We start from the raw sequence: 26,413 nt of genomic DNA, 5'->3' as shown, positions 1-26,413 counted from the left end.
AGGATTAGCGTTTCTGCATACCAGAGGGATGTGCTTTCTTATTGGCGCGTCAGTCTTGTTGACTACTGTTATCGGGGATCGGCGTCCTAATACCCTGGGGATCATTGTTTGCGAGCATGACCGACTGGAGTTAAGCGTCCGTTCAGGTTTCATTTCATCATAATCATTAACTTTGATTGCATGTATCACTTTTGAGAGTGGAAATCGTCTCATGCCATCGATGTAGTTCATCCTTCAATCTCGTGCTTCGAAAGTTGTTCACGATCCGAATCTACAACTCTCGCAGCCTTACCCAACTCATTCTACATCAGCTTATAATAATTTCTAGACTAAACTGATATTAAAATAATTCATTCGAACTACAGGTCACAGGAACCCGTTCACCTAAAGGTTTGTCGCGGCGGATTTGGCCTCCTCAGCGGGTGCGCTTCGGTGTTGAATACGAACTGATCCAGGCTCACCACATCCGGCTCGGAGAACAGTAGGTAAAAGTACTTGAGCGTCTCTGCCGTCCAAAATGACGGCATGTTATCTGCTTGAGGGGGGTATTCCACTGTGCAATCCTTAAGAACCGCATGGGCGATCGGAGTCCTGGTGAACCTGATGATGTTCTTGAACATAGTCCAAGCGCGTTCGCGGAGGTCCTCATTACCCGTGATTCGATAAAGTATGAAGACGGATTCGATGGCCTCGGGGCTGGGAATGGTATATTAGTCAACAGTGGCTAAAGTGAAGAAGCACGCATACCGGAGCGAGTATTCCCCATTTGACACCTCTGCCACACCTGGCATCAATAGCGTCTCTTGTGCCTCCGCATCGATTCTTCCAACTACAGCCTGGTCCCATTTTTTCTCATCCCAAGCGCATTGATCTGCGTTTGAGCAAGGTACGGTGTACATGTCCTCGGGCATGATTCCGTTCCGGTTCACCTCATATGACCACAAGCAACCCTCGGTAAGCCTTCGTCCTACTTCCGTGTCTTCTGCATTGTTGAATATTTGCCCGGCAATACCAAACATTCCACCCGCAAAACACGTGAGGTGTTGGTTCTTCGGGTCGAGCTGTATTTTGCCTTTGTTGTCTACGGAAACATCACCAGAAACGAGGACGTTGGCTCCATCAGATGTCATGGGCCGGTAGAATAAGTGCGTTTTCATAGCAGCTGCCGACAGTTCGAAAAGTTTTCTATATTGCGCAGTTGCTCCACCAAGCATCATGTGTTGCTATCGATGTGCAAGTCAGCCATACCCGAGTATCATCCACGCTTGGATGAACTTACCTTTGGGAGGTATTCGTACAAAGAGTCAGCGCGTGCTCCGAGAGTGAAAAGGCCAAAAGAAGCAAAGCGCAGGTTCTTAGCGTCAACCATCTTGGGCCACATTCCAGGCAGCTTCGTGTAATTTTGTTGGGCGTCGAACACGTCCATGATCCTTTGCACAGCGTCATAGAAGCGAGGATCGCCTGTTAGCTGTGAAAGCCTTGTGAACTCCAAAGTGAGCGACCCAAGCTCCGCGGAAGACACCCAGTCTCCCGCTTCTTGCGGACGTCCCTTGGCAGCATCCTTGAAATTCCAGTCGGTAACGGGCATGCGGTTGGGCGTGTCGAACGCAGCGTAGAGCATGTTGCCGACTTCCCAAGCCTTCTGGAGAAGGCTGGGGTAGCGGCCTTCGGTCAGATCGTATGCGCCCAAGAATCCGCCGAGGACCCGGATGGTGGTTTCAAAGATGCTGAGGTCATCGTGCGAGTTGGTGCTGAAGTCGATCGCATCCAAAGCTTGAACAGCCTCTTCGAACTCATCTTTCAGGCCCATTATCCATAGAGTGTCTAGCGCTGAACATTAGCATCAACGGAGATCGAGAAGCCACGTTGAGTTTACCGAGAGAATCAACAATCGTCACGGCCCATCCACCAAAGGTCTCTGCCCCTTTGCCAGAAATCGACATAAGTTCATCACTAAGCCATGCCTTTGTTTTGTAGCCGGACCAGGCATGCATGAACTCGGCTTTGATCTGGTCGAGATGGGAAAGCCGGATCTTGCGGCTCCTTCTGCTTTCTGCTGGAAACACATGCTGGATCTGTGGGATCTGGATCGCATTCGAAGGCATTGGGATGAATCCTCTGACCGGGTAGCGCTGAGGGATGCGACTCCAGTCAAACCTATCGTCAGCGGGGTCGATAAACTGAGGTGCGGATCTGCCATATCGCGTTTTGATGCTCCCTGGAGAACTGTAAAGAAAGCGGTCAGCAGACCAGGATATGTGAAAGGAAGCAAAAATTATAAAGGAAAATGCAACTACGAAAAGCAAGGCGTTTCGAAGTGAAAGTAGGGCCAACATGGTGGGGAAGATGCAATGGTGATTGGAATACACCGTTGCCTTGTCTGGAGACAGGAGGAGTAGAGGAATACCCCGGGGGTCAGAAACGTTGGAGAAGCGTTAGGGCGTCGGTAGTAACGGTATGTTGTTGGGTCGGCAGACGCCACGTGGATCAAAGGGTTTGCGCTTCTAAAAAATGCAACGGAATAATGTCACAGTTCGATCTTTTCGTACCAGGGCTCTGACCTCCAACATCTATTGATGTAAAGTATTCTTTGACTGCGTGAATGATCAAATTATTGACTTTCAAAGACTGCGAAGGTGTGGATTGAACTGAGCGATGAATTGACGCATTCTGCGGGAGATGATATTGTCAATTCTTTTGTGTTCGTTGCACAAGTCTCACATTTCTTAGTCGCTGCCCCCACAGCTGCACGCGGTCCATTCTTGCCTACGGCAAGTGGTTTAAGAGAGATTGCCCAACCAGAAAAGCTTGTAAGCGGATCATAACCACTTATCGCAATTGGCTCCGTTCAGACACGGTAGGATCTAGGTTCGCTGTGGATGTTCAAAAGTCAAGGTCCTGTCCTGATGTGAAAATTTTATTTGTTGGTCGGATGTCGTCGTGCGTGTAACGGTTTTCACCAACACTCAATGCGACTCTATGATGACCTGTTGACCCCAATAAGACCCTGTTGAGGACTAGTTCACCAGCACGGGTCACGTTACATAGCATAGATTCAGATATATAAGCAATGTATCTTTAGCGATTTGTTCTGGATGTCTATGATGCTCATTATTGACCCTCCATTAATACAGTTCGCTTCATGATCATGGCAGCCAACATGCGGTAAAAGTATTATATCAATCATTTTTCATGGCAATACCAGTAATTGAATGGGGATCTCGGATCAGCAAACACAAAAATGTATTCTACCTAATCATAATCATCAATCGTCGTCCTTTTTGTCATTATCTCCTCAAACAGTCATTAAGCCTCCACAAGCAGCACAACGGTGCTAACAAGCATTACCCAAATCACCTCACTGTTAGCCCACGCAGCTTTGACTCCTGCAGCGGTCGAAGAAGCCGCCGCCGCAGCCGTCCCGCTGCTCGTAGTCTCTTCGCCATCATCCCCCGACGAAGTCCTCGTCGAGCTGACAACGCGCGTGCTCGAAGCTTTGCCGCTTGAGGTAGCTCCCAAACCGCTCAAAATGAGCCCACCAAGCCCAGAGCCACTCGGTGCGAGCGTAGCAGTAGAGCTATCAACAACCAGCTCCGTCACGCTGCCGGCGCCCGTCTGCAGGCCGACGACCTCTCCGTCGCTCAGCGTCGTCGTTTGACCAAGCGTCAAAGTCTGGCCGCCGACAACGATGGCGCCTCCAGGCGCAACACTGACCGTCTCGCCCGCAAAGGTAGTGGCAACAGCGCTCGCCGCCGTCGGCAGCGTCGCCGTGCTCCCGTCCACGACGACCTGCGTAGCTCCGCCCGCGCCCGTCTGAACCACGACGACGTAGCCGCCGCTCAGCGTGACAGTGCCATCCACCTGCACCGTCTGCCCGCCCACCACCACACCACCACTGCTCCCCTCCGACACGACCACGCCTCCCACCGTAGTAACAGCGCCGCCGCCGCCACCAGCACTCGCCGTCGGCAGCGCCACCGTACTCCCATCAACAACAACCTGCGTCGCGCCCCCGGCCGCCGTCTGCACCACGACAACATCCCCACCGCTCAGCGTCGCGCTCGCTCCCACCTCCACCGTCTGCCCGCCAACCACCACACCGCCCGCACTTCCCCCCTCAGAGACCACCACGCTCCCCACCGTCGCCACCGCTGCGCCGGTCGTCGTCCCCCCGCTACCCCCCACCGTCGCCGTCGCCCCACCCACAACCACCTCCGTCCGCCCCTGATCGTCCGTCTGCGCGCCAATCGCCACCCCTCCCACCGTCGTGCTCGGCCCACCCACCTCGAGCGTCTGCCCGCCGATCACAACAACTCCACCACCACCAGCCGTCCCCGTCGCGCCTGCTGCCAGAGCGCTGGCGACCTCGACCGTCTGCCCGCCCACGACGACGACGGCCGTCCCGCTCCCCTGTTGCTGCCCCGCGCCCGCGGCAGAAGTACCGGATGTAAACGCCCCACCAACATCCCCAACGACGGTGCTGCCGCCGACGACGAGCTGCGTAGCGCCCGATGCGTCGGTTTGGAGGACGGCGAGGGTCGTGGCGGTCTGCTGCTGGCCTCCGGCGTCGTTGCCGCTGAGCGTGACGGTTTGGCCGGCGGAGCTGAGTGTCTGCCCGCCGATGTTGACGATGACGCCTCCGCCTCCGTTTCCGCCGTTGCTGCTGCTACCGCTATTGGCGGCGGTAGTGGCCGGGCTGCCGCCGCCGTTCGAGACTTGCGAGAGGGTTGCGGAGCCGATGATGACGACGCCGGTGGGTGGGAGGGCGGTTGTCGCGTCGGTGGCGAGGGGAGAGCCGGCGGAGGCAGCGTCTGCAGCGCTGCTGGAGGGGACGACCACGACTGGGGGGACGGTGGTTGCGGAGTTGGGCGGGGCGGCAGCGGCTGTCGATTCTGCTGCCGCGGCGCTGCTGGCGATGGCGGAGATGATGACGCCGAGGGGGTTGCTGGTCGTCGTCGGCTCGTCTTCAGTAGGTGACGAGGTTACGGGCTCCGAGGCTGGGGGATTCGACGGCGAGGGAGAAGCGTCCTCCGTCTGCGACTGCGGCGGGGGCGCAACCGTCGTCGTCGGCGAGGGCTGTTCGGCCTGGCTCGTCTCCGGGGACGGCGACTCTTCCTCCGCGGTGGTCGTCGGACTTGCCTTCGCCGTCGTCGTCTCCGGCCCCGTGTCCTCATGCAGCGTCGACGTCAGCGTCAAATACTGCACACTCGACAGCACCCCCACCGGCGCCGTCATCGACGTCTGGTGGCCCTGTCCGGGCGGCAGCGGCACCAGCCCCGTCTCGCACAGCTGCGGGACGGCATCCTGATCATACGGCGCCGGCACGCCCGCCACGTACTCGCGCGGAATCTCGAGGTCGAACTCCCAGTCGATGCCGGCCGGGTCGTCTGGATCGACGGCTGCCCCCGCGTCATCACCGAACGGCTGCAGCGTGACGAACGGCACGAAAGCGCCAGACGCGGCGGTCGCGAAGTCGGTGAAGAGCCCGGCGGCGCTGGTGCTGCTGGCGGCGTTGTACGTCGTCGTGGTGTAGGTGCGCGTGCCGGAGAAGTAATACGGGGCCCAGGAGCAGATGGATGCGCCGTTGGCGGCGTCGGTCGTAGCTACTTCGCCCCACCATGTGTAGCCGGAGGTGTAGCGCGTGTAGCGCGACGGGTAGGCGATGGTGGTTACGAAAGTCGTCCAGTTGCCCGCCGCGCCGGTGGGCAGCGAGACGGTGATGTTGCGGGTGCGCGTGCCCGCGGCGTTGGTCGGTAGAGCGGTGATGCCGGCGGGTAGCGTGAAGTAAGACGTCGAGGTGCGCGTCGTGTTGGTGCGGTTGTTGACGATGAGGTACTCGATCGCGTACTCGACCGAGGTGGTGCCCGCCCAGGAAGTCCGCTTAGTCCAGCCGTATGCGCCGGCAGCTTCGGACTGGTAGGTGCAGTTGGCGGTGCATGATCCGGCGAGCGTGGTTGCGGCTGGCGGATTCGCCGACGTGACGTTGAGGTAAGGTCCAGCTGTTTTCGGTCGTTAGCATGGAGTTTGAGAGCTGCCCGCGATGGAGCTGTGTGTACTTCGGACTGGCGTCACCTGTGCTGTTGCTGCGCCCAATGTGAGCACGAAAACTAGGATCGGGGCCAGCATGGTTGCATGTGCATGACCCGGGAGATCGACTGTGTTACAGTTTGGCAAAAAGGGAGCCCAAGGACATGGGCTGCGAACAGCGGTACCGTCGACTTTTTGTGCTCGTGGTAGCACGAGGCTGCTTCTGGCCCCATATTGGAATTAGGCAGCTAGTTGTAAACATCACGGCACACCGGCTGGAAAAGGCGGAACTTTACGCATAACGTCCTGATTATGGTGATCCAACCTTGAGCGCTGACAGATGGGATTCATTGAAAGCCACTTTGGCTTTGTTAGCGGCCTGTTTAGCCCCGTTCCTGACCAATCGTGCCACACCGTTATATGGGGCCAAGCCGGGATACCTTGCCGCCACGTAAATGGGGGCCGAATTCCCGGGTCAACCCTCCCGTTCCCATAAACAGCGCACAACCAACGCCTATCTTCCCTGTTCCTGTATATCTCGTGACCCTTCAAATATTCGTCATGTGCTCCGGGTAGCTTCTCACAACAACATCAAAACCCACCAACAGCTTATCAAACTTCCGAATACAGTCTGCCCCACCATAACGCCGGCAGCGCCTGCCTCTGACACAGCTCCTCCTCCCGCCGTCGCTACACTACTACCCGCGCTATCACTACTTCCTGCCGCCAACGTTGTCGTCTTTCTACTCTTGCTCTCCGTCTGTACGCTTACAGTTTTACTCGTAGCACCTACCGACACCGTCTGCCCTCCAGAGGCACTAGAGGCAGATGTCTCCACCTCGCTAGCACCCGCACTGTTCGCAGCCTCAACTGTCTGCCTGCCGTCTGTCGTTGTGGTTCCTTGCCCCTGCCCCTGCCCCTGTCCTTGGACAGCATCAGTGGCAGATGTAACAGCAGCAGAAGTGGCAGCAATCACAACACCATCCATAGCAGCAGCTGTGTTCGCACCCGTTGCGTACGCCAGAGCTACATCGCTGACAACCGTGCTGTCACCAACGAGGAGCTGTGTGCGGCCAGCGGAATCAGTCTGGAGGACGGCGAGTGTCGGTTGTTTCTGCTGCTGCTGCTGCTGCTGCTGCTGCTGTTGTGCGCTATGAGCTGTGCCCGTTGCCTGTTCGTTGGCGCTGCTGGCGTCGTTGCTAGCGTCATTGCTACCGCTCAGAGTGGCGGTCTGGCCTGCCGAGCTAAGCGTCTGACCGCCTATAGCGACGACGACTACTCCCCCCGCGGCTGTAGTGCTGTCAGGGAGTGTCGCGGTGAGGCTGTCAATATTCGAGGCTTGGTCGGACCCCGCAGCATTCGGGCTCGAGTTGGCATCCGGGACCTGCGAAAGAGTCGCTGGGCCGACAACGACAACTGCTGCCCCGGTAGCAAGCACGGTGGTGGCGGCGCCGGTCTCCCCTTCTGCAGTCTCACCCGCTGCTGTCCCGGTCGCCTGCGGCGAACTGGTGGAGGGCGCTGCAAGTGAAGATTCTCTCGGGGCGCTGCCGATGTGTGTTTCTGTGATGGAGAGGTGGCTGTTGGCTGAGATGCCGTCGGCAGACATACCGCTGGCGAGAATGCTGGACTGTTGCACTTGCTGATGGATGCTTGTCTCCGTTCGCGAGAGAGATGGTGATTCTTGCTCTTCAGGGCTGGCGGTCAGGCTGGTGACAATGGGAGCACTGTTCATCGATGCTTTGACAGAAGGAGAAGATGACGCGGGCTCTTCGACGGCAGATGAGGCAGGATGGCTTGACTGTAGGCCGGAAGAGGAGTCCACTGTAGACGGTCCAGGAAGCGAGGGCTGCTCTGTTGCTAGGGGCCGGGTTGACTTCTCGGCTGGCTTCTCGGTATTTGTGGTGCTCAAGGGCTGTTTTTCCGTGCTCGACGGCGAGGCTGTCATGGGTAGCTGTTTGTATGTTTGTGAGGCTGTCTGCTGGCTCGATGACTGCTTGGTTGAAGATGAAACTTTCGCCAATGTTGTCAAGGAAGCCAGATTCGATGGGGGCGTATCTTCATGCAGAGTTGAAGTGAACGTCAAGTACTGCACGGACATCAAGGCTTCAGCAGGCGCATTCCCGGCCAGTGTCGTGTGAGTCTGCCCCGGTGGCAGCGGGAGGACTCCCATACTGCAATACTGTGGCACCGATTGCTCATCATAAGGCGGTGGGACGCCGGGCTTTTCCACATTACGTACACCAACATCAAACTCCCAGTCGAGGCCACCTGGATCCTTCGGATCGATCTGCTGCGTTTCTTCTCCGATAGGCCGGACCGTAAGATATGGTACGTAGGCGCCAGACGCGACTGTGGACCAGTCAGTGTATAGCCCGGTGCTGGCCTTGTCGGTAGAAGTAGTGACGTATGTTGAGTGAGCAGTGAAGTAATACGGCGCCCACAAGCAAACAGACGCTCCACTAGAGTCGGTCGTAGGCACTTGACCCCACCACGTATATCCGGAGCTGTACTCGGTCCAACGCGAAGGATAGGCGATGGTAGTTACAAATGTTGACCAGTTTCCAGCTGAACCGGCAGGTGTAGATATTGTAATGTTGTACGTACGCGTACCAGAGGGGTTAGTCGGTCGTGCTGTAATGCCTTCTGGGAGAGTAAAATACGATGTTGAAGTCGATGTAGAGTTTGTTCGGTTGTTAATGATGACAAACTTAACAGCGTGCTCAACAGTCGTCGTCCCAATCCACCATGGGACTGAAGTCCACCCATACACTAGCGCAGGCTCGGTCCAAAATGTACAGTTAGCCCAGCATGGTCCGGGAAGTGTAGTCGATACCGGCGGGCTTGCAGCTGTAATTCCGTTGTAAACAGACTCTGTGTTGGCTGTTATATTATTCCCAACGGTGGCTGCACTTGTTAGTACAGTTCTAATAGAGCTATGGCCATTTAAGAAAACCTACTTCGTGTTGGGGTGAACTGTGCGTTTGCGTAGAACGTAAGAAGGAAAAAGATGATTTGGAGCATCATTAGAGCGGATGTGTGAGTAAGAGATATTCGGCGGTTTGACAGACGGAATTCTATTTTTCTAAGGCTCTGTTGACCTTTTGTGCTATAGGGGCAGCATTGCGTTAAAAATTGTTCTATATTAAATTTAGGCTGCCAAAGGCAATTATTGAGGCTGATGTGCCTCTTATTAGTGGGGCTGGAACATACGCCTGTAAAGCGCTGGCTCTGGTAACACAATCTTAAGTAGTGACTACTGTGTGGGTGGGGTATTTGTTGAATCTTATTCGTGCATAAGCGCCCGCAAATCCGGCGCCAGTCGGGACGCAATCAGATCACATAGCCTTGCGCAAAGCTGCATATTCGAGACCAAATGCAAAAAGTATCGGCTCTTCCATGTTCTACAACGTCAGCTCTCCAGGTCCGGCCGATCGATGTGCAACAACAGCCTCATGAACAGGGCTCGTATTTCTACGGTTTCTTTTTTTTTTTAAGCCATGTTGTGTAATGCGTTCACGCCGACTGTCCAGCCTTGTGTCTCCTATTTCACCACCCACCGAATCAGCCTCTTTGACGCCTGCCCCTGGAAATCCCGCGGCCGCTCAAGTGTTAGTCATGTGCATGACATGCTCAGGGTATCTCGTTCCGACAACATCAAAACTCGCCAGTATCTTATCAAGCTCCTGCATCTCCTCCTCCGTGATCTCGACAATTTTCGAGTTTTCCTCCACACGCTCGACCGTGGTAGCACCGGGGATGGGTATGATGACGGGCATATCAGGCCTTTTGGAGAGGGTCAGCACCCAGTTGATGGCAAGCTGCGCTGGCGTGCAGTTCTTCTTCTTCGCGAACTTCTCCAGCGTGTGCACGAGTTCGAGATTCTTCTCAAAATTGCCGGGCTGGAAGCGCGGGAAATGCCTCTTGTAGTCATCGGCGGGGAGGTCGTCGAACGACTTGTACTTGCCCGCGAGCATTCCCTGACCCACGGGACCGTACCTGTGAATCAGTTAGCACTTGGAAGAAAAGGAAAAAGAGGGGTAGCACTCACGCTAGGACAGGAATATCATGCTCCTTGCAAGCTTGCAGGATACCGTTCGTCAGCGGCTCCGTCGCCCAGAGCGACAACTCAATCTCCACCGACTGAATCTTGGTAATGCGTGCGGCCTCCCGGATGCTGTTCGCGCTAACCTCACTCAGCGCCACCCCACCAATCTTCCCCTCCTTCCGCAACTCCTCGAACGCGCCCAGCGTCTCCTCTAGCGGCACCTTCGCATCCCTACGCGCGGGTTCGAAGACATCAATCTTCTTCTTGTCTCCGAGCATCTCGATGCAGTTGTTGACGCTCTTGTACACCTGGTCTTTGCTGGCATCGATGACTAGGCCCGGCAGAACGCAGCCCTTGATGTTGAGCGAGACCTTCTCTGCGTCTTCCGGGTACTTGGCGAAGTACTTGTTGAGCAGCGTCAAGGAGTTGTTGTCGGGGGTTCCGTAGAACTCGCCGCCGTTCCACGCGTTACAGCCCGTTTCGAGCGCCTTGCGCAGCGTCGCGAAGGCCCGCTCCTCCGGCACGTCACTCCTGGTCAGGCCTGGAAAAGTATTAGCTGAAATTGCAAGTAGTATGGGGCAACAATTATACCCATCAGGCCGAAGCCGATGCTGCCAACCTCTTTCCCGTTCAGCTGAGGCATGATTGAGATGGGTCAAGAAAGGAGTCAATGGCTTTTCGATACCTCGAGAAAAGCTATCTGATGAGTATACAAACGCATCCATTGCATTCCTTTATATAGACGTTGTGGAAGGATCCCCAGATCGAGCTCCACGCGGAGCTACGGGCCCCGCGGACTTATCGCGGGCCCGCCGCTGCTTAACACCGGTGTGGCACGGACGAATGATAGCGGGGGCCAAGGGTCCTATTCCTTTTAGGATCCTTCAGGTCGGTCCGGAGCGGAGCTTTAAGCCCCGTTGCATTCGGTTGCGCACGATTACTTCTTTATTGGTGCTGCATAGATCCTTCAAGTTCGAGATGACGTCCGGGGACATATTGAAGTCACGTGGTGTCGCTGCCTCACCAATTGGTTAGCTGACAAGTGGCTGGTATATTCGCAAGAATATCCAAAATTGTCCCCAGATGCGAGTGAAAAGAGCAAGGGCTACTCGATTTCTTGGTTTTCCATGCTGCATTACCGGCTGAACGCACACGTGCAGCAATGGTAAGGCATAGGTAGGCGAGCACCAATGCAACCAATAGGGACACAAAAAATAAAAAAGAAACAACTTGGAATAGGTTTCCGCACTCAAATGTGGTTGTAAATCTGTTTCTCTGTAAGACGGGTTCGTTTGCGACCAATAGCATCACCAAGACACCGCCAAGCTCACCTTTCCAGGGGTCTGGAGTCGTCGCGCTAAGCATTTAGGGCAAGAGCTGACTGTACATACGTACATCAAGCTGGCACTACTCATTCAGTCAGGGGGAACAACAAAAATTCTATGAATAATTTCGCAGATTGGTTCCAATTGAAGACCTTTTCATCACCAACCATCTACATTCAAGCGAATTCGACCATGTTGCGTCTAATGGCCTCCCTTAAAGTGGTCCACCCGGGATAGCCAAGCCTCTTCAACAAAGCTTCCGCTTTGTCAATAGGAGGAACGTCGCTTCTGTCGCATTCAACATCCGGTGCATCTGGATATTCATGGTCAGGGAACAAGTAGCGCAGTTCCTGGACGATTTCTTTTCCATTGGTATGCCTCGCCATCGCAAAAATGCGCTGACTCTCCACATCTGGCAATGTCAAAGCTGCAACATGCAAGAGAGCACAGTCTTCCACATCGATATACAGCGCTAATACTTGTTAGTATGTAGCATAAAGAGGGCCATAGAGAACTTACAAGGTCCAAGGAGGAAGTTCATTTCTGGAGAAAGCTTCCCTTTGTGCAACGCAACTGTCGTTGCTGATGTGGTTGGGTAACCCTGATGGCTTGGATCCAGCACTCTGCCGAGAACGAATCCAGGAAGAACTGCGTCATCCTGATGTTAGTACTAAAACGTAACTTTGATCGGTGGATATCCTACCTGAATTGACGCCAAAAGATGGCTGATGCTCACGGACCCAATCCCAGATCGCAAGTTCCCCTCTGGTTTTTGCAGCGCAATGGTTTATAAAATGGCGATTCTGGCCGGGAGTTGGTGGTTCTGAGGCTGCCGTGACGGCGGGATAGTTGTATGTGCTCTCATCAATGTTGAGCAGCTGGTTGGGTTTGGGAATGTATAGTGCCGCCAGTGAAGAAGTGTATACAAACCGTTTCACAGATGGTTCTTTTTCGCAGGATGAGATGGCGTTCAATGCGCCTTTGACCGTTTGCTCAATGACTTTGGGATCATCGCTCACGCTATCGACGTTTGCCACATGCGCTACTGCAGATACACCTGGGGAAAATGAAACGTTTAGCCGTTTGGTGAAACTATGTTTTGGGAAATATTCAGACACAAACCTTTCACTACTTCGTCAAAGGCGTTGGGAGCCGTGATATCCAATACAGGACACAGTTCAAATCTGCCCTTACCATAGGCAGCGTCGAATCCGTCTTGCAACCATTTCTGCTTTTCTGGAGAACGGACCGTTCCTCGGACTATATAGCCCGCCTTGAGAAGCTTGTCGATGATGTGGCTAGCAATGAAGCCGTTCGCTCCAGTAACAAGAACCACAGCCTGCGGAGGCAAGCACGAATCCGAAGTTTTGGCCATGAGAGATGATGGTAATCTGGATTTGCAAATAATCAGTGATACCAAGATGATTGACCTCAGCGGCTTAAATTACCCTCTCCGTCGTTACTGCGGGGGTAACACGATATGGGGAGCCCCGCCTCCGCTGTGCGGTAAGCTCGGAGTTAGAGCTACTCGGACATTTCGCATGTCAAATGTGAACCCGTGCCGTAGCATTCCGCGTACCTGACCCATTTCATTGGCGGAGTGCTTGTTTTTACACGGAAGCTTGGGAACCACATCGGCTCCACCCCTTGGCAAAGCTTGGTTTTGACGCGTCGAAGTGGATATTGCTGACAAAAGATACACCTCTGACCACAGTATTGGGTCGGCCGACGCAAATTCGGCCGGTTCTAAAATGTCCGATATCAGTCCTAAATCTGGAGGATCTGGTAGGCCTTGAAGAGCGTCTTTTGGATAAAGCAGGGTGGATGCTGCTTCCGACTTTCAGTTCAGAATCTCGGTTCTACCTCTGGCAGCGCGCCATTGACATCGTTCCCCCAAAGTCTCTCCGGTCATCAACCTGAAAAGTCATGGTTAACATTGCAGTAGCAGGTGGCATTGGTAGTGTGGGAAAGACGATCGTCGACGTCTTGATTCAAGACGCCAGGCACAACGTCACGATACTTTCGAGCCAGGTAAACAAGAATCCGCCGAGAGATGCCTCCTCATTTAGATTTGGGTAACAGTTGCCGCAGCCTCGGGAAAACTTCCCTGTTCCAGTCATAGCAGTCAATTATCAGGATCCTGAAGCGCTCAAGGATATCCTAGAGGCAAATGAGATCCACACGGTCATCTCCGCCCAGTCCATGAGAGTTGAGACTGCTTCCAGAGCCCAGATAAACCTCATCAGGGCTGCTGCTGCGGCGAAGCCCACCCAACGGTTCATTGCAAGCGAATGGGGTACTTTGACACCACCAGAGTAAGTCCCTCCCCTCCGTTCCAAGTACAAAATCGATCTGATGACTTGGGCAGTGCTCCGTCGTACATGCCTCACATAGCCTACCGCCTTGCCGCTTATGAAGAACTCAGCAAGACCGACTTGGAATGGACGCGCGTTTACAACGGCTTCTTCCTGGACTACTACGCGCAGCCGCACGTAAGATCTCATCAGGTCCGCCTGCCATTCGCCATCGACGTCGAAAACAAGGTCGCCGCGATTCCTGGTACCGGGGATGAGATTGCGACATTCACGTACACTTACGACATTGCTCGGTTCGTGAGCGCGCTGATGGATCTGCCGGCCGGGGGATGGCCGGAAAAGAGCATCGTGATCGGGGACAAGCTCAGCTTCAACGAGCTTCTGAAACTGGCCGAGGAGGCACGTGGTACGTATTCCCAATGGATCCTTTGACTGCTCTACAATTTGCTGACCTCTTTTTTCTATGGATCTAATAGGCTGCAAATTCGAAGTCCACTACGATTCGCTAGAGAAGCTGCAAGAGCTTCAGGTGACAGAGCTCCCCGGGCACAAGCATCTTTATCCGTATACACCCAAGGAGCAACTACAGCGGTTGTTTGCGATTTTCTTTCAGTGGGCAGTGGGGGGACACTTTGACCTGCCGTACGAGCAGTCTTTGAACGCAAGATTCCCAGAAATCAAGACTGTCAAGGCCAAGGAGATGCTTGAGGAGGCCTGGAAGGGGAAATAATCCTATGATATTAAATCAGCCACTTGATCCATGAGTGACTCAATCGCTTCATCATCGAGTCATTCATTCTGAGGCTCCTTAAGACTAAGCTCCTATCCGTCCGTCCGTCTATCCGCCTGTCTAGATGCCGAGCCCCCCATCCAACACCATCCATTCTGCCACGCCCCATCACCGCTCCTCTCTCTCCCCCTCCGCCCCCGCCCCAACCCCCTCCCCACTCCTCTCATCCGCCTCCAACACCTCCCTAATCCGCTGACTAGGCAACCACTTCTCCGCGGGCACAACCCACCAACTCACGACCCCAAAAACCGTCACAATCCCCATAATAACCGGCGCATAATTCAGCGTCGCCGCCTCCACCGGCCACACGTACGGACTAAACAGCACGGCCACCACCCACCCATTCCAGAAGACCCCCACCACCTGCATCGGCTTGCTCCACCGGCCCAGGCTCCACTTCGGCTTCGGAAACGTCGTCGGCGTCAGCACCAGCCGGCTCAGGCAGATCAGCCCGTACGCGGCGGCCGAGGGCACGCCTGCGGCGGAGACGAGCGACGTGAAGGCGACGCCCGACGGCAGGATGCTGCAGGTGACGAGCGCGGCGACGCCCCAGACGACGAGGACGGCGTTTTTGGGCTGGCCCGTGGCGGGGTCGACGCGCGAGACCCAGGGGGAGAAGGGGAGGACGCCGTCGCGGGCGACGGCGAAGACGAGGCGGGAGGCGGCGATGATGGCGATGGCGGTGTTCTGGGGAGAAGGGGGTTAGTAAGGTGGAGGGGGGGAGAAGGGGGGTTTTGGGGGAGGGGGAGGAAGAGGGAGAAGGTTACGTACAAACCAGAGGGCAACGACGCAGACGATGTTCATGACGATGTGGCCGCCCTTGCCGAGGAGGACGGCGTAGAGCGGGACGAAGGGCTGGGCGCCGCCGAAGGAGAAGAGCGTGTCGGCGTCGGGCTGTATAGGTGTGTGTTTACGTCAGTCAAAAGCTGGGGAACAAGGGCAGGCGGCGGTCCACACTTACGACGCAGAACAAAAACAGAATCACCACCACGAATCCTCCCAGCCCGCTGACTACAGTGCTCCAGAAGATGCCGCGGGCAGCGGACACGGAGGCGTTGCGCGTCTCCTCGGCCACGTGGCCGGACGCGTCGAAGCCGATCAGGATGCCGGCCGTGGCCAGGTACGACAGGCACCAGTTCCAGCCGGCGGGGGCGCCCGTGCCGTTGTACGTCGTCATGAAGGCGTCGTGCGTCGAGCGGAAGCCGTACGTGTTGGCGGTGCCGATGGGCAGCCAGATCAGGTTCATGACGAAGTCGAGGACGACGGTGAAGGAGGAGGCGTAGAAGACCCAGCGGAAGTAGCGGGCTGCGTTGCGTTAGTGAGGTGCGCGGATGGGGATTTGGGGGAGATGATGGGGGTCACTTGCGAGGGATGAGGTTGGCGATGGCGGCGATGGCCAGCATGATCTCGGTGCAGATCCATTGGACTGCTCGGAACTTGACGTCGGATGCATCCGAGGGGAAGTCGATGTTGAAGACGACGATTTCCTGGGGTGGGAATAAGCATCACAAGCAATGTGAAGGTGCATACGTAAGCTTACAGAAAGCATGTAGTTGACGGCTGCCTGGGTATTGCCTGGAGCGTGTCAGCTTAGATGCATGTTCAAGGTACAAATGGCTTACTGGCGCAGAAGGTAGTCCATGCCGTTGTACTCCACCAAGCAACAACGAAGCCAAATAGTCTACCGAAACGAGGACCGCCGGCCTCGGCAGCCCACAGGTAGATGGATCCAGCCAATGGAAGGGAAGAGCATGTCTCGGCAATAACGGCTGCTGTTATGAAGGTAAAGACACAGGTAACGATGAAGCTCGTCCTGGGAACAATGTTACCAAGCAATGCGCAGGAATGGAGATCAACGCCACTCACCAATAAGCAAGGTTTCCGCCCGCAGCAATGCCGGTACTAAACGTTACGCGCACACCACCAATGAAGTACAGCGCAGCTATAATTGATCAGCATTGATGGACATGATAATAGCATCTCACCAACTTACCAAATGTGGTGGCAAAATTGTGGAAGAGGTTGTAGGTTCGATGTAACACCTGCACGGATCAGGAAGCAGCCCTCAGAATGTTCGTATGAACGTACCGGCTTGTAGCCAAGATGGCGCTAGAAACGAGATCAGCAAACGGCAGCCAAAAAAGCTTGTGACGGCGACTTACCAGAATCTCGGCGTCCTGGGATTCGGTTTCCTCAACGAGCGGCTCTTCACCCCGCTTCGACGCCAAGTCGGGTTCGTGTTGCGACATGGTGTGGGGATCCTCCAACGTCAGCTAGTCGGTGTGTGGTTCCCTACGCCCAGGGTCCTTCCTGTCTATTATGCTGTCGCGAATAATGCCGGGCGCATGCGGGTGATAATGTTTGCTGGTCGAGTGAGCAGCACGCCATTGGAGGAGGAGCCAACGTCATTGACGAAATTTGACGCGCCCCCGGTCGCGCCTTCGGTCGCAGACGCCTCCCTCGGCAAAGCTGCGATCTCGGAGTCCAATCACAACCGCTGCAAACACCAGATAGGTGCTCACTGCTTCGATATGGCGCTCTCACCGACAGATCCCAGCCCGGACATGGCCACAAAAGAGTATAAGACAGACGATGACGGTCGCGCAGGGCGGTTGACGCCATCGCTGTTCGTCGGCTCCCTCCGCGCCTTCAACACTTATAGAAAGCTATGTAAAAAAGGCACATCTATTTGATTCATCGATCCCTATTGGACCAGTTAATCGCACGTGATTTATCTACAGCGGAGCCATGAACGCAGCCTGGACCCCTACTTGCGGCGCACTTTTGCTGCTCGTCATACTCTTGGTCGTGAAGGTTAGTCGGAAACCGCGGAAACAACGGTTCCATGCTAATACAAAGTTTATCAGGGTATCAAAAGAGCGTATCTCTCGCCGCTGCGAGCCGTACCTAATGCAAGTGTTCTCGCTCCGTTCTCCCGCCTGCTATGGGCTTTTCCCCAAGAGCATTTCGGCAACATCACGCTTGCGCTCCCCCGGCTGCACGAGAAGCTCGGTTGGTGCCCCGAACTCCACCGAGACCTGGCCGTGAATACTGATTGATAGCGCAGGTCCCTTGGTCCGCATTGGGCCGAATGAGGTGTCTTTCTATTCGCTGGACGTGTACGACCTGGTGCACAAAGTCCGCAGCGAATTCGCCAAAGACCCGCGGATCTACGGCGAGTTCGTCCAGGATGGCCACCCCGCACTTTTCTCCATCACGTAAGGCCGGCATGACACCTTGAAAGACGCCGATTGAGGCTCATGGGCTGATTTTGTCTTTTTTCTTGACGTTTTCCTGCGCATAGTGACGCCGAGGAGCATGCGAAACGTCGCAGGCTGATGGGCCAGCTCTTCAACCTGAGCAAGATGGACAACCTGCGCGAGCTGATGCTGCAGCAGGTTGACGGCTTCGTGCGTGCCTTGAAACAGGGCGGTCATCGGCCCGTTGATCTGGTCCCCGCGTGCCGAGCTCTGGAAGCGGACATCGTCTGTATGTAACTGTAGTAGCTTGGCTTGAGGTGTGATCTGCTGATAGGCGTGTAGCATCGTTTGGATTCGGCACGGCGGTGGGCGCCATATCTGCATGGTCAAGGGGGGAGGAACTCGCCATGGTAGCGAAGAACGACGAGAAGGCAACATGGATGCCACTGGTAGGCGCGCGTCGTCCCAGATATGCAATAAGCAACGCACTGATCAGACCACCACCAGATCACGAACTTCCCGCGTCTCTGCCTCGTCTGGGAAAGGCTGGAGGACCTCGTCTTCGCCGCCACGGGATGGCACACGGCGTATCACCGCGCCATGCAAGACTTCGACTCCGTACGCCCATCCTCGCCCCACGGCCCGATTTGCCCTACTGACAACCATCATCACCATGATAGTGGTCAGCAGCCGGTCTGCAATCCAACCAACAGGCCCCAAAGCAGCAGCAGCAGCAGCACCAGCAACAGCAACCCACCCCCTCCTCCCCCTTCCCGAACTTCATCCGCGTAATGCTCAAATCCGGCCTCGCGCCGCAAAGCGCGCTGTCCGAGGCAAAAGAAATGCTCGGGCCGGGCACGGACACGACGTCAGCGTCGCTCGCACACATCCTCTGGGCCCTCGCCCACAACAGCGCCTACCAAGACGAGCTTTACGGCGACCTCGCCGCGGCCGGGTTTCCAACCCACATGGGCGGGCTGGAGGCCGTGGCGAAGCTGAAGGCGTGCGTGAAGGAGGGCGTGCGCTGGGCGGGCGCGGCGGCGGCGATGCTGCCGCGCGTGGTGCCCGAGGGGGGCGTTGAGCTGGTGGGGGGAACGTGGGTGCCGGGTGGGGTACGTACCGTGGATGACCAACGATGGTTGGCAACACCTAGCGTGCCGGACGTTGACACTGACGTTGTGTGAGAGTAGACGATCTTGAGCTCGTCGCCTATCTGGTACCTGAGGGACAAGACGGCGTTTCCGAATCCGGACGAGTACGATCCGTACCGGTGGCTGAGCGCGGACGGGCAAAGGCTGAGCGACGGGCTCGCGCTGCGCGATAGGTACTACATCCCCTTCTCGAAGGGGTCGAACGTCTGCATCGGCGCGCAGTGAGTCTTCCTCCTGTCTATCCCATCTATCGAAAAGAGCCCGAGCTTCCTCGATCTTTCCCCACTAATTCTTCTCACCCCCTCCCCGACCCCTCCAAATCTCCACATGTATGTGCGCACGCGTGGGTAGAGAGAAATATACGAAAAAGGAAACAAAAAAGCTGACTAGCAGCTCTTCGATACGACCACAGCTTCTCGTATTACGAGCTCTACCTCGCCGTCTCGCACGTCGTCCGCAATTTCCGCATCCGCCTTGTCGATGCGCCGTCAGAATCGCGAGGACTGCTGTCATCCATCTCGGCCTGCGCGAACAGCAGGTTCCACCCGGTGCAGCTGCCGCCGCGGCGCGAATGGGTTGCCGCTGTGCCGACGCAGAAGATGCTGGTTGTGTTCGAGGAGAGGAGAGAGGAGAAGGAGAAAATGTGACGAAAGGGGGGATGGCGGGAATAATGGCAGGGCCGAGAAGTGATGACAGCGCATAACGCATGCGAGGCGAGAAGAGGCGTGCCGGCTGGGAGAGGACGTGCAGTGCGTGTCAATCCTACGATATTGCGTAAAGAAGACTACTGTGTGATTCCTTCCGACGACGACTGCTGATGCTACCCTGGGCGGGTACGTCGGGGCTGGTAGCTGCGGGTTGACGCGTTCCTTTTTTCAGCTTGCTGGGTTTTCCCCGAGCAGATCATCCTGGCAAGAAAGTCGAGAACAATGGGAGGCCGTATCGATCTCGGGGTCCTCCATCTCGAGAATCGTCGTCTGATCAGTCCACCCTTCTCCTTCTTGACGAAAATCTTCGATTCAATTTCCGATCTGAGGGGATGATGTGTTCGTGTTCGCTTGGGGGGTTTTGGGTGCATTAGAGTCACCGAGATCCGGGAGAGAAAGTGGCCCTGGCGGTGCGTCACGTGATGCGGTAGTCTTGAACGAGGACTCGGCTCGAAACAGATCGACGAGAAGAGCAACTGGAGGCGAGCCTGCGACACCGTCTTTCGTATAATCGGCATCCGGAATTGCCGACGTCTCTTTAGCACGATTGCTGTGCCGTACGCCGTCCGATCTGTCGGCCGGGAGGAAGTTGGCGCCCGAGGAAAAGCCTTTCAGGGTGCACTACTTGCGACATCAACCAGGGCTGACGTCAAAGCTGGGGCGGGTGGATACAGTGGCTTAAGGTTTTTTTAAGGTGTTTCCTCGACGCACTCTGCCCAGCGTTCTTAATTTGGACGCGTTTCGAACAAGTCGGGGTCCACGGCAGGCCTGAGTGCGTGTGTCACGATGCTGAAGCGGGTGATGGCGGCTCAGTGGTTGCCGCAGAAAGGTGTGCGTGCATGCTGGCGCACATGCATTTGGCAACCGTCTTCCCAAAAGCGCGCAGCCCGAGTCCCGCGGCCCTGGAAATTGGCATGGGTAGGGCTGCCTCACCATTCGCGGGGACCCGGCATTGGTGGCGCCGCTAGTAGTGGCTGAGGGCTGCAGGTGAAACGGCGAGGCGCTTGACTTTTTTCACGACTCGGCCAGCGCAGCAGCCGCCTGAGCTGCCTGGCTCCTCTTTTTTGGTTCCCCACCCTGCCTTCTACTGATCGCCTGCCGCGCGTTAACGTCGGCGGCTGCTGCACCATGGACACAAATAACGGCGGCCGCCGTTGATCGCTTGGAAGCGAGATCAGCCATGACGACAGATGGATGCGGGAATCCATTTCTTGTTGCTCGGAAGCGTTGCTGCACGCGGCATTGATCCGCGTGATTTGGGGGCCATTGGTCAACCGCGGGTCCGTTCTCCTGACGATCATCGACGGCGCAGGGCAGTCCCGGGCAGCAGCTTGGCTCTGCCAGGAACGACCGTCCATCATCCGCTGATGTTCTGTGACAAACCCGCGCGGTCTTTGCGCCGCCGCCATTGGCCGGTCCGCCTGATGGACTGTCCATCCCAAACAGCCAACAGCATGCTCGGCCCACAATGCGATACGACAGTACTTGCTGCCCATGCCGTCATGTCCCGGCCTGAAGCGGGAGCCTGCCTGGTCGATAAAGGGTCTCTTGCGCGCCCTCCTGGAGACGTAGCCCTGTACACTCTCTCTTAATTTTTCCTTGTGCTGTCTCGGGGTGTGGCTGCCAATCATTCTTTACCTTTCGCTCTTTTAGCATGACTCGCTACTACTCGCTGCTGCCGCTTGCAGCTCTCGTCGCTCTTTTCGACCTCAGATCACAGGCCAGACCCATCAACGATGACTTATTAGACCAATACGACTATATTATTGTCGGCGGAGGTGCCAGTGGCCTCACCGTTGCCAACAGGCTGACTGAGGACCCTTCGGTGACGGTTCTCGTGCTCGAGGCTGGCCCCGTCGACCAGGATGAGGAGTGGATGCGGGTTCCCTTCTTCGTCGGCAACGATCCCACGCCCCCGGCCGGCGCCCTTTCCGGTCACCTGCAGTACGACTGGAATCTGGGAACTGAGGCTCAGACCTACCTCGATGGAAAGACGAGGCACTACCCTCTCGGCCGCGGTGTCGGTGGAGGAACTTTGATCAACGGAATGCTTTGGAACAGGGGCAACATTGGTGACTACGACGACTGGGCAACCCTGATCGGCGATGACGGATGGAACTGGGAGTCGATGATGCCGTACTTCAAGAGGGTAAGCAACCACAATGAACTTTCGCACAGCAACACTTCACTGACTGTCCAATCAGAGCGAAACCTTCTCGGCCGACTACTCTCCCGAGCAAGCCTCGCAGTACCAGATCCACAGCGAGGACTCGGTACACGGCATCGCGCAGGGCGGCGTCAACGTCAGCTACCAGGGCCACTTCTACACGGGCACCGAGCACTTCTACAACGGCCTGAACGAGCTCGGCATCCCGACCGAGGGCGACCCCAACGCCGGCGACACGGCTGGCGCTTCCTTCTTGCCCATGAGCATCGACCCGGAGACGAAGCAGCGCGCCGATGCCCGCAGGGTCCACTACGATCCCCACGCCTCGCGCGACAACCTCTACATCTCCAGCGGCCAGTTCGTCACGCGCCTCCTCTGGGACGACAGCTCTGACTGCGGCAATGGCGCCGACGACGGCGACGACAGCGACGATGAGGGCGGTTTGTTCGGCGGCGACGTCCCTGGTTCTTTTGCTCCTAATGGCCCTGACTTCGGCGGCAATCCTTTCGGTGACAACCCTTTCTCCAGCAATCCCGGATCGGACGGCACTGGTGGATCGTCGTCCACTGGTGGCGACGGCCAGACCAACCCCTCGGACCCGACTAACCCCTTCAGCCCTGTCAGCTCTGGTGTTGATGGCGTCTCTTCTGGTTCCAAGTCGCACACCAACGGCTCGGCCTCGGGCGCCGGCTCTGGCTCTGCTTCCGGTTCTTCCTCCTCTGGCTCCTCCTCCGGTTCATCCTCCGGCTCGTCATCCGGCGGTCTCTTCCCCGGCTTCGGCGGTTCCAGCTCGCCGTTCTCCAACTTCACTGTCCCGACCTGGGCCAACGGCAGCACGCCGTCGAACGAGTCCAGCGTGTCCGGCTCCATCGGCACGGGCAGGCACTGGGGCTTCAAGCCCAACAGCGTCAGCAGCGTCGAAGGATCGTCCAGCAGCGGCGTGGGCATGTTCAACTTCTTCCCCGTCGGCCAACTTTTCGACCTCCTGAAGAGCTCCGCGCCCGCCAACTGGGACCCCAACTCCGGCGTCGAGGTGCACGAGATCACCACCACCACCTACACCTGCGACTGCAAGGAGTCCACCTGCTCCTCCAAGAAAACGCGCCGCAGCAGCACCAAGAAAAACAAGCGCCAACAGCCCAACCAAAAATGCCTCCAGCGCGTCCAGGGCGTCGAATACGCCGCCTCGTCCAACTCCCAACGCCGCACCATCACCGCCCGCCGCGACGTCATCCTCGCCGCGGGCGCCGTGCACACGCCGCTCATCCTCCAGCACTCGGGCATCGGCGACGCCGACTTCCTCGCCACGCAGGGCATCGCCACCCGCCTCGACCTGCCCGGCGTCGGCAACAACTACCAGGACCACTACATGCTGGCCAGCAACAACCACTTCGCCGCCAACGACGACGCCCCCGTCGCCTACGCCGTCGACACGGACGCCAACCGCGCCGCCTTCTTCGACTCCGCATCCGGCCCCTGGACCGCCGGCCCCCCCAACGGCGTGGCGTTCCCGTCGCTCAAGGACATGACGGAAAACTTCACCAGCGTCCTCGAATGGGCGCGCTCGCAAACCACCGGGCAGCACCTGCAGGACGGCCTCGACGCCACCGTCGTCGCGGGCTACGACGCGCAGCACGCGCTGCTCGTCGCCGCGCTGAACGACGCCCGCCGCGGCCAATTCGAGATCCTGAATAGCAATGCCGGGTCCTTCACGTACTCGCTGATGAAGCCGCTGTCGCGGGGCCAGATCCGCATCCGCAGCGCGGACCCCTTCGACACGCCCGTCATCGACCCGCGCTACGGCAGCAACCCCGTCGACCTGCAGTACCTGGTCGAGGCGTTCAAGTTCAACCACCGCCTGGTCCAGACGGACGCCCTTGCGCCGCTCAAGCCCGAGGAGAACTACCCCACCGCCGAGCAGGTCGCGGATGATGCGAAGCTGCTGGATTTGATCAAGGGCGGGCTGTTTACGGAGTACCATCCGACGGGCACGGCGTCGATGTTGCCGTTGGAGCAGGGGGGTGTGGTGGATGCGCGGTTGCGGGTGTATGGGACGGCGAATTTGAGGATCGTGGATAGTAGTGTTATGCCGCTTATCCCCGCCGCGCATCTGCAGGCGTGCGTGTATGGGGTTGCGGAGAAGGCGGCGGATTTGATTAAGGAGAATTAGTTGGGAGGGAAAAAGTTGGAAGCGTGTGATGGTGCATTGCAGCGTTCTTTTGGTTTGTTATATTTTCCGGCTCTAGATTGGTTTGGGAAACGGGTCATGGAAACACACGGCAATATGTTGGGCAGATACCAATGTTTAATTTGTTATGCACGTATTTGCGTCCGCTTCAACTGCCTGTGACTAACACTTTAAACCATGCTTGAAAGGATATGCATGAGATGCCTGGCATGTACCAGCGCCTTGGTGTCGGATCTACAACGTGGGTTTTGACAGGGATGCTGAACCACGTGCGCGGTATTGGTAGTTGAAGTCAAGTGTTTAGACTGTTGTCGTATTTTAATCGTCAGTTCAGATCACCCTCAAGTTATTGTCTACTTCATTGAATCTGACCTCATCTTAGCTCTCACAGGTTGATTCTACAATGGGAAAGACTGTTAAAGATAACAACGATTTGCAACTGTACCACTAGGCAAATAGCAGGCGTAGCTGGCTCTCTTATCGAATACCTTTCAAGCACACAAATACTCCAATCAACTCAACCGTATGGTCTTTCGAAACGCTCATGAAACGCCTCCACGTGACCATGCGGCACAGCAAGGTGGAGCTCTTTTATCTTTTCCCCGCACACCCGCATGTCCAAACCCGTGGATATTCACGCCAACAAATCCCAAATTCTCCGGAAAGAAAAAAGAAACTCCCAAACATTTTTACTTTCTTTGTTTCTCTCACTCTCTCCACCATGTCCTCCTCCTCACCCTCCAAACCCCCACCCCCATCCACCCCCACCGACCTCCCCCCCTCCCCCGCCCTGCCCCCAGACAGCCTCATCCTCATAACCGGCGCAAACGGCCTCCTCGCATCGCACCTCTGCTCCACCCTCCTCGCGGCTGGCTACCGCGTCCGCGGCACCGTCCGCTCCCTCCACAGATGCCGCTGGCTCGCCGACCTCTTCGCCGCCGACCGCTTCGAACTGTTCGAAGTGCCCGACATGGCCACGCCGGGCGCCTTCGCCGACGCTGTGCGTGGCTGCGCGGGCGTCGTGCATGTTGCGGCGCCGATGTTGACGGAGACGGACGTCGGGAAGATTGTGGAGGGGGCGGTGGCGGGGGTGAGGGAGGTGCTGGGGGCGGTGGAGGGAACATGGGAGGGAGTAGGAGCGGGAGCGGGAGGGGGAGAAGGGGTGAGGAGGGTGGTTGTTACGTCGTCGGCGGTGGCGGTGAGGGGGATGGGGGAGTTTGTTGTTGGTGGTGGGGGTGGGGGGAAGAAGGTGCGGGCGGATGAGTGGAATGAGGGTGCGGTGGCGGCGGTGGCGGAGGGCGGGGGGTTGGAGGGGATGGGGGTGGAGGAGAGGGTGATGCTGGCGTATGCGGCGGGGAAGACGTTGGCGGAGAGGGAGGTGTGGGAGTGGGAGGAGCGGGTGGGGAGGGGGAGGGGGGTTGTTGTGAATACGGGTATGTATTAATGTCGCTGGAATGATTTTAGGGTTTGTGTGCTGATCTGCTGGTAGTGGTGCCGTCGGGCGTGTTTGGGAGGCCGCTTAGCCACGAACATCAGGGCTACCCGTCGTCTTCACAGTGGGCACCGAAGGCGTTTAGAGGAGATCCGGATTTCAACAAGTTCCCGAGCTGTCAGTATTGAGAAATTAGCTGTGGCGTTGTGCATGCTGACCGCGTAGTAGTCTACTGGATCAGCATCAAAGACATGACGCGCCTCCACGTGGCTGCATTGCTTCATCCTGGCGTTCAAAACGAGCGCATCTTTGGATTCGCTGGGACCTACACGGTGAATGACTTTTTGGCTTTTTACAGGAAACACTATCCGGGTCGACAATTTCCGGTAGATGTTCCTGGCGTTGTTAGTAACTTTGTCGAGGTTGAGCCTGCGAAAAGGGCCGAGGAGTTGCTGAAAGACATGGGGAGACCAGGCTTTGAGGCGCTGGAGGATACTGTGCTTGACAATATCATAGACATAGCCTAGACTTATGGTATTTCAGCCCCTCTGTGTTACACTTTATGAAGGATCATTGCCATAAATTTCTAGAATATATGAGATTTGGTTTTCGGAAATGGAAAAGCCATGCAGCTGCAGATTTCGAGTCAAAGGGTTATTTAATTTCTGACTAAACCTGCAGTTGGCCTTTGTAGAATATCAAGGCTAAGCTGGCAGTAAAGCTCCAGCCTTAATATAAAACTTCCTTCCCAAAGCCCCGTCGTTGCGTTTCTACGTGAAATGAAATTCGCTTTATTTCTAGAGTCAATTTGGCCAGAGACCTCTTTTTAAAACATAAGTGTTGATTCAAGTCTTTGGATGCGCTGTCATGCAGCATATCAGCTGCCGCACCTGAATAAATTCTACCATGAAGGACTCAGCATGTATAAAGTTCAACAATATCTACTTTTCGTATAAGCCCCTCAACCCATTCAAATATACAAGCGGCCTCAGAGCAACAAATCCCGCCCCTAAACACCCCTAAGGACCATGGGGAACGGCAAATCGCGCCCACAGCTACAGACACC

General features: G+C 56.5%; 10 protein-coding genes across 10 annotated transcripts; 4 read left to right on the top strand and 6 right to left on the bottom strand.

Annotated features, from left to right (window-relative positions):
* Positions 1-380: 380 nt before the first annotated feature.
* On the bottom strand, positions 381-2,105 carry LTHEOB_3240 (Class i alpha-mannosidase; the record flags this gene model as incomplete). The annotated part of the gene is made up of 4 exons (XM_035512142.1): positions 381-696; positions 748-1,223; positions 1,280-1,824; positions 1,877-2,105. 4 exons carry the CDS (start codon positions 2,103-2,105, stop codon positions 381-383), a joined length of 1,566 nt encoding a protein of 521 aa, XP_035363133.1.
* Positions 2,106-3,306: 1,201 nt separating this feature from the next.
* LTHEOB_3239 (uncharacterized protein) lies at positions 3,307-9,051 on the bottom strand (the record flags this gene model as incomplete). Its single annotated transcript, XM_035512140.1, has 5 exons — positions 3,307-5,999; positions 6,366-6,387; positions 6,800-8,376; positions 8,632-8,670; positions 8,985-9,051. The coding sequence occupies 5 exons, from the start codon at positions 9,049-9,051 to the stop codon at positions 3,307-3,309; spliced, it is 4,398 nt and encodes a 1,465-aa protein (XP_035363132.1).
* A 578-nt stretch (positions 9,052-9,629) lies between these two features.
* LTHEOB_3238 (Pyridoxal reductase) lies at positions 9,630-10,715 on the bottom strand (the record flags this gene model as incomplete). The annotated part of the gene is made up of 3 exons (XM_035512139.1): positions 9,630-10,023; positions 10,076-10,613; positions 10,664-10,715. 3 exons carry the CDS (start codon positions 10,713-10,715, stop codon positions 9,630-9,632), a joined length of 984 nt encoding a protein of 327 aa, XP_035363131.1.
* An 858-nt stretch (positions 10,716-11,573) lies between these two features.
* LTHEOB_3237 (Aldehyde reductase) lies at positions 11,574-12,990 on the bottom strand (the record flags this gene model as incomplete). The annotated part of the gene is made up of 5 exons (XM_035512138.1): positions 11,574-11,869; positions 11,917-12,045; positions 12,101-12,454; positions 12,520-12,788; positions 12,977-12,990. 5 exons carry the CDS (start codon positions 12,988-12,990, stop codon positions 11,574-11,576), a joined length of 1,062 nt encoding a protein of 353 aa, XP_035363130.1.
* Positions 12,991-13,323: 333 nt separating this feature from the next.
* Positions 13,324-14,442, top strand: LTHEOB_3236 (NmrA-like family protein; the record flags this gene model as incomplete). Its single annotated transcript, XM_035512137.1, has 4 exons — positions 13,324-13,428; positions 13,489-13,712; positions 13,766-14,118; positions 14,189-14,442. The coding sequence occupies 4 exons, from the start codon at positions 13,324-13,326 to the stop codon at positions 14,440-14,442; spliced, it is 936 nt and encodes a 311-aa protein (XP_035363129.1).
* A 168-nt stretch (positions 14,443-14,610) lies between these two features.
* Positions 14,611-15,748, bottom strand: LTHEOB_3235 (Amino acid transporter; the record flags this gene model as incomplete). Its single annotated transcript, XM_035512136.1, has 3 exons — positions 14,611-15,189; positions 15,274-15,396; positions 15,464-15,748. 3 exons carry the CDS (start codon positions 15,746-15,748, stop codon positions 14,611-14,613), a joined length of 987 nt encoding a protein of 328 aa, XP_035363128.1.
* A 112-nt stretch (positions 15,749-15,860) lies between these two features.
* On the bottom strand, positions 15,861-16,751 carry LTHEOB_3234 (Amino acid/polyamine transporter I; the record flags this gene model as incomplete). The annotated part of the gene is made up of 7 exons (XM_035512135.1): positions 15,861-15,989; positions 16,043-16,077; positions 16,125-16,315; positions 16,369-16,444; positions 16,496-16,544; positions 16,591-16,611; positions 16,665-16,751. The coding sequence occupies 7 exons, from the start codon at positions 16,749-16,751 to the stop codon at positions 15,861-15,863; spliced, it is 588 nt and encodes a 195-aa protein (XP_035363127.1).
* A 499-nt stretch (positions 16,752-17,250) lies between these two features.
* LTHEOB_3233 (Benzoate 4-monooxygenase cytochrome p450) lies at positions 17,251-19,500 on the top strand (the record flags this gene model as incomplete). The annotated part of the gene is made up of 9 exons (XM_035512134.1): positions 17,251-17,316; positions 17,370-17,514; positions 17,570-17,720; positions 17,807-17,991; positions 18,045-18,151; positions 18,210-18,320; positions 18,383-18,814; positions 18,893-19,074; positions 19,266-19,500. The coding sequence occupies 9 exons, from the start codon at positions 17,251-17,253 to the stop codon at positions 19,498-19,500; spliced, it is 1,614 nt and encodes a 537-aa protein (XP_035363126.1).
* Positions 19,501-21,214: 1,714 nt separating this feature from the next.
* LTHEOB_3232 (Gmc oxidoreductase) lies at positions 21,215-23,897 on the top strand (the record flags this gene model as incomplete). Its single annotated transcript, XM_035512133.1, has 2 exons — positions 21,215-21,709; positions 21,765-23,897. 2 exons carry the CDS (start codon positions 21,215-21,217, stop codon positions 23,895-23,897), a joined length of 2,628 nt encoding a protein of 875 aa, XP_035363125.1.
* A 739-nt stretch (positions 23,898-24,636) lies between these two features.
* On the top strand, positions 24,637-25,874 carry LTHEOB_3231 (Aldehyde reductase; the record flags this gene model as incomplete). The annotated part of the gene is made up of 3 exons (XM_035512132.1): positions 24,637-25,348; positions 25,405-25,524; positions 25,576-25,874. 3 exons carry the CDS (start codon positions 24,637-24,639, stop codon positions 25,872-25,874), a joined length of 1,131 nt encoding a protein of 376 aa, XP_035363124.1.
* Between the last annotated feature and the right edge of the window lie 539 nt (positions 25,875-26,413).

The sequence above is a fragment of the Lasiodiplodia theobromae genome (genome assembly GCF_012971845.1).
Source record: "Lasiodiplodia theobromae strain AM2As chromosome Unknown scaffold_8, whole genome shotgun sequence".
Taxonomy (NCBI): Eukaryota; Fungi; Ascomycota; class Dothideomycetes; order Botryosphaeriales; family Botryosphaeriaceae; genus Lasiodiplodia; species Lasiodiplodia theobromae.
The sequence above is the reverse complement of the archived record's forward strand: the minus strand, read 5'-3'. Positions and strand labels throughout refer to the sequence as shown.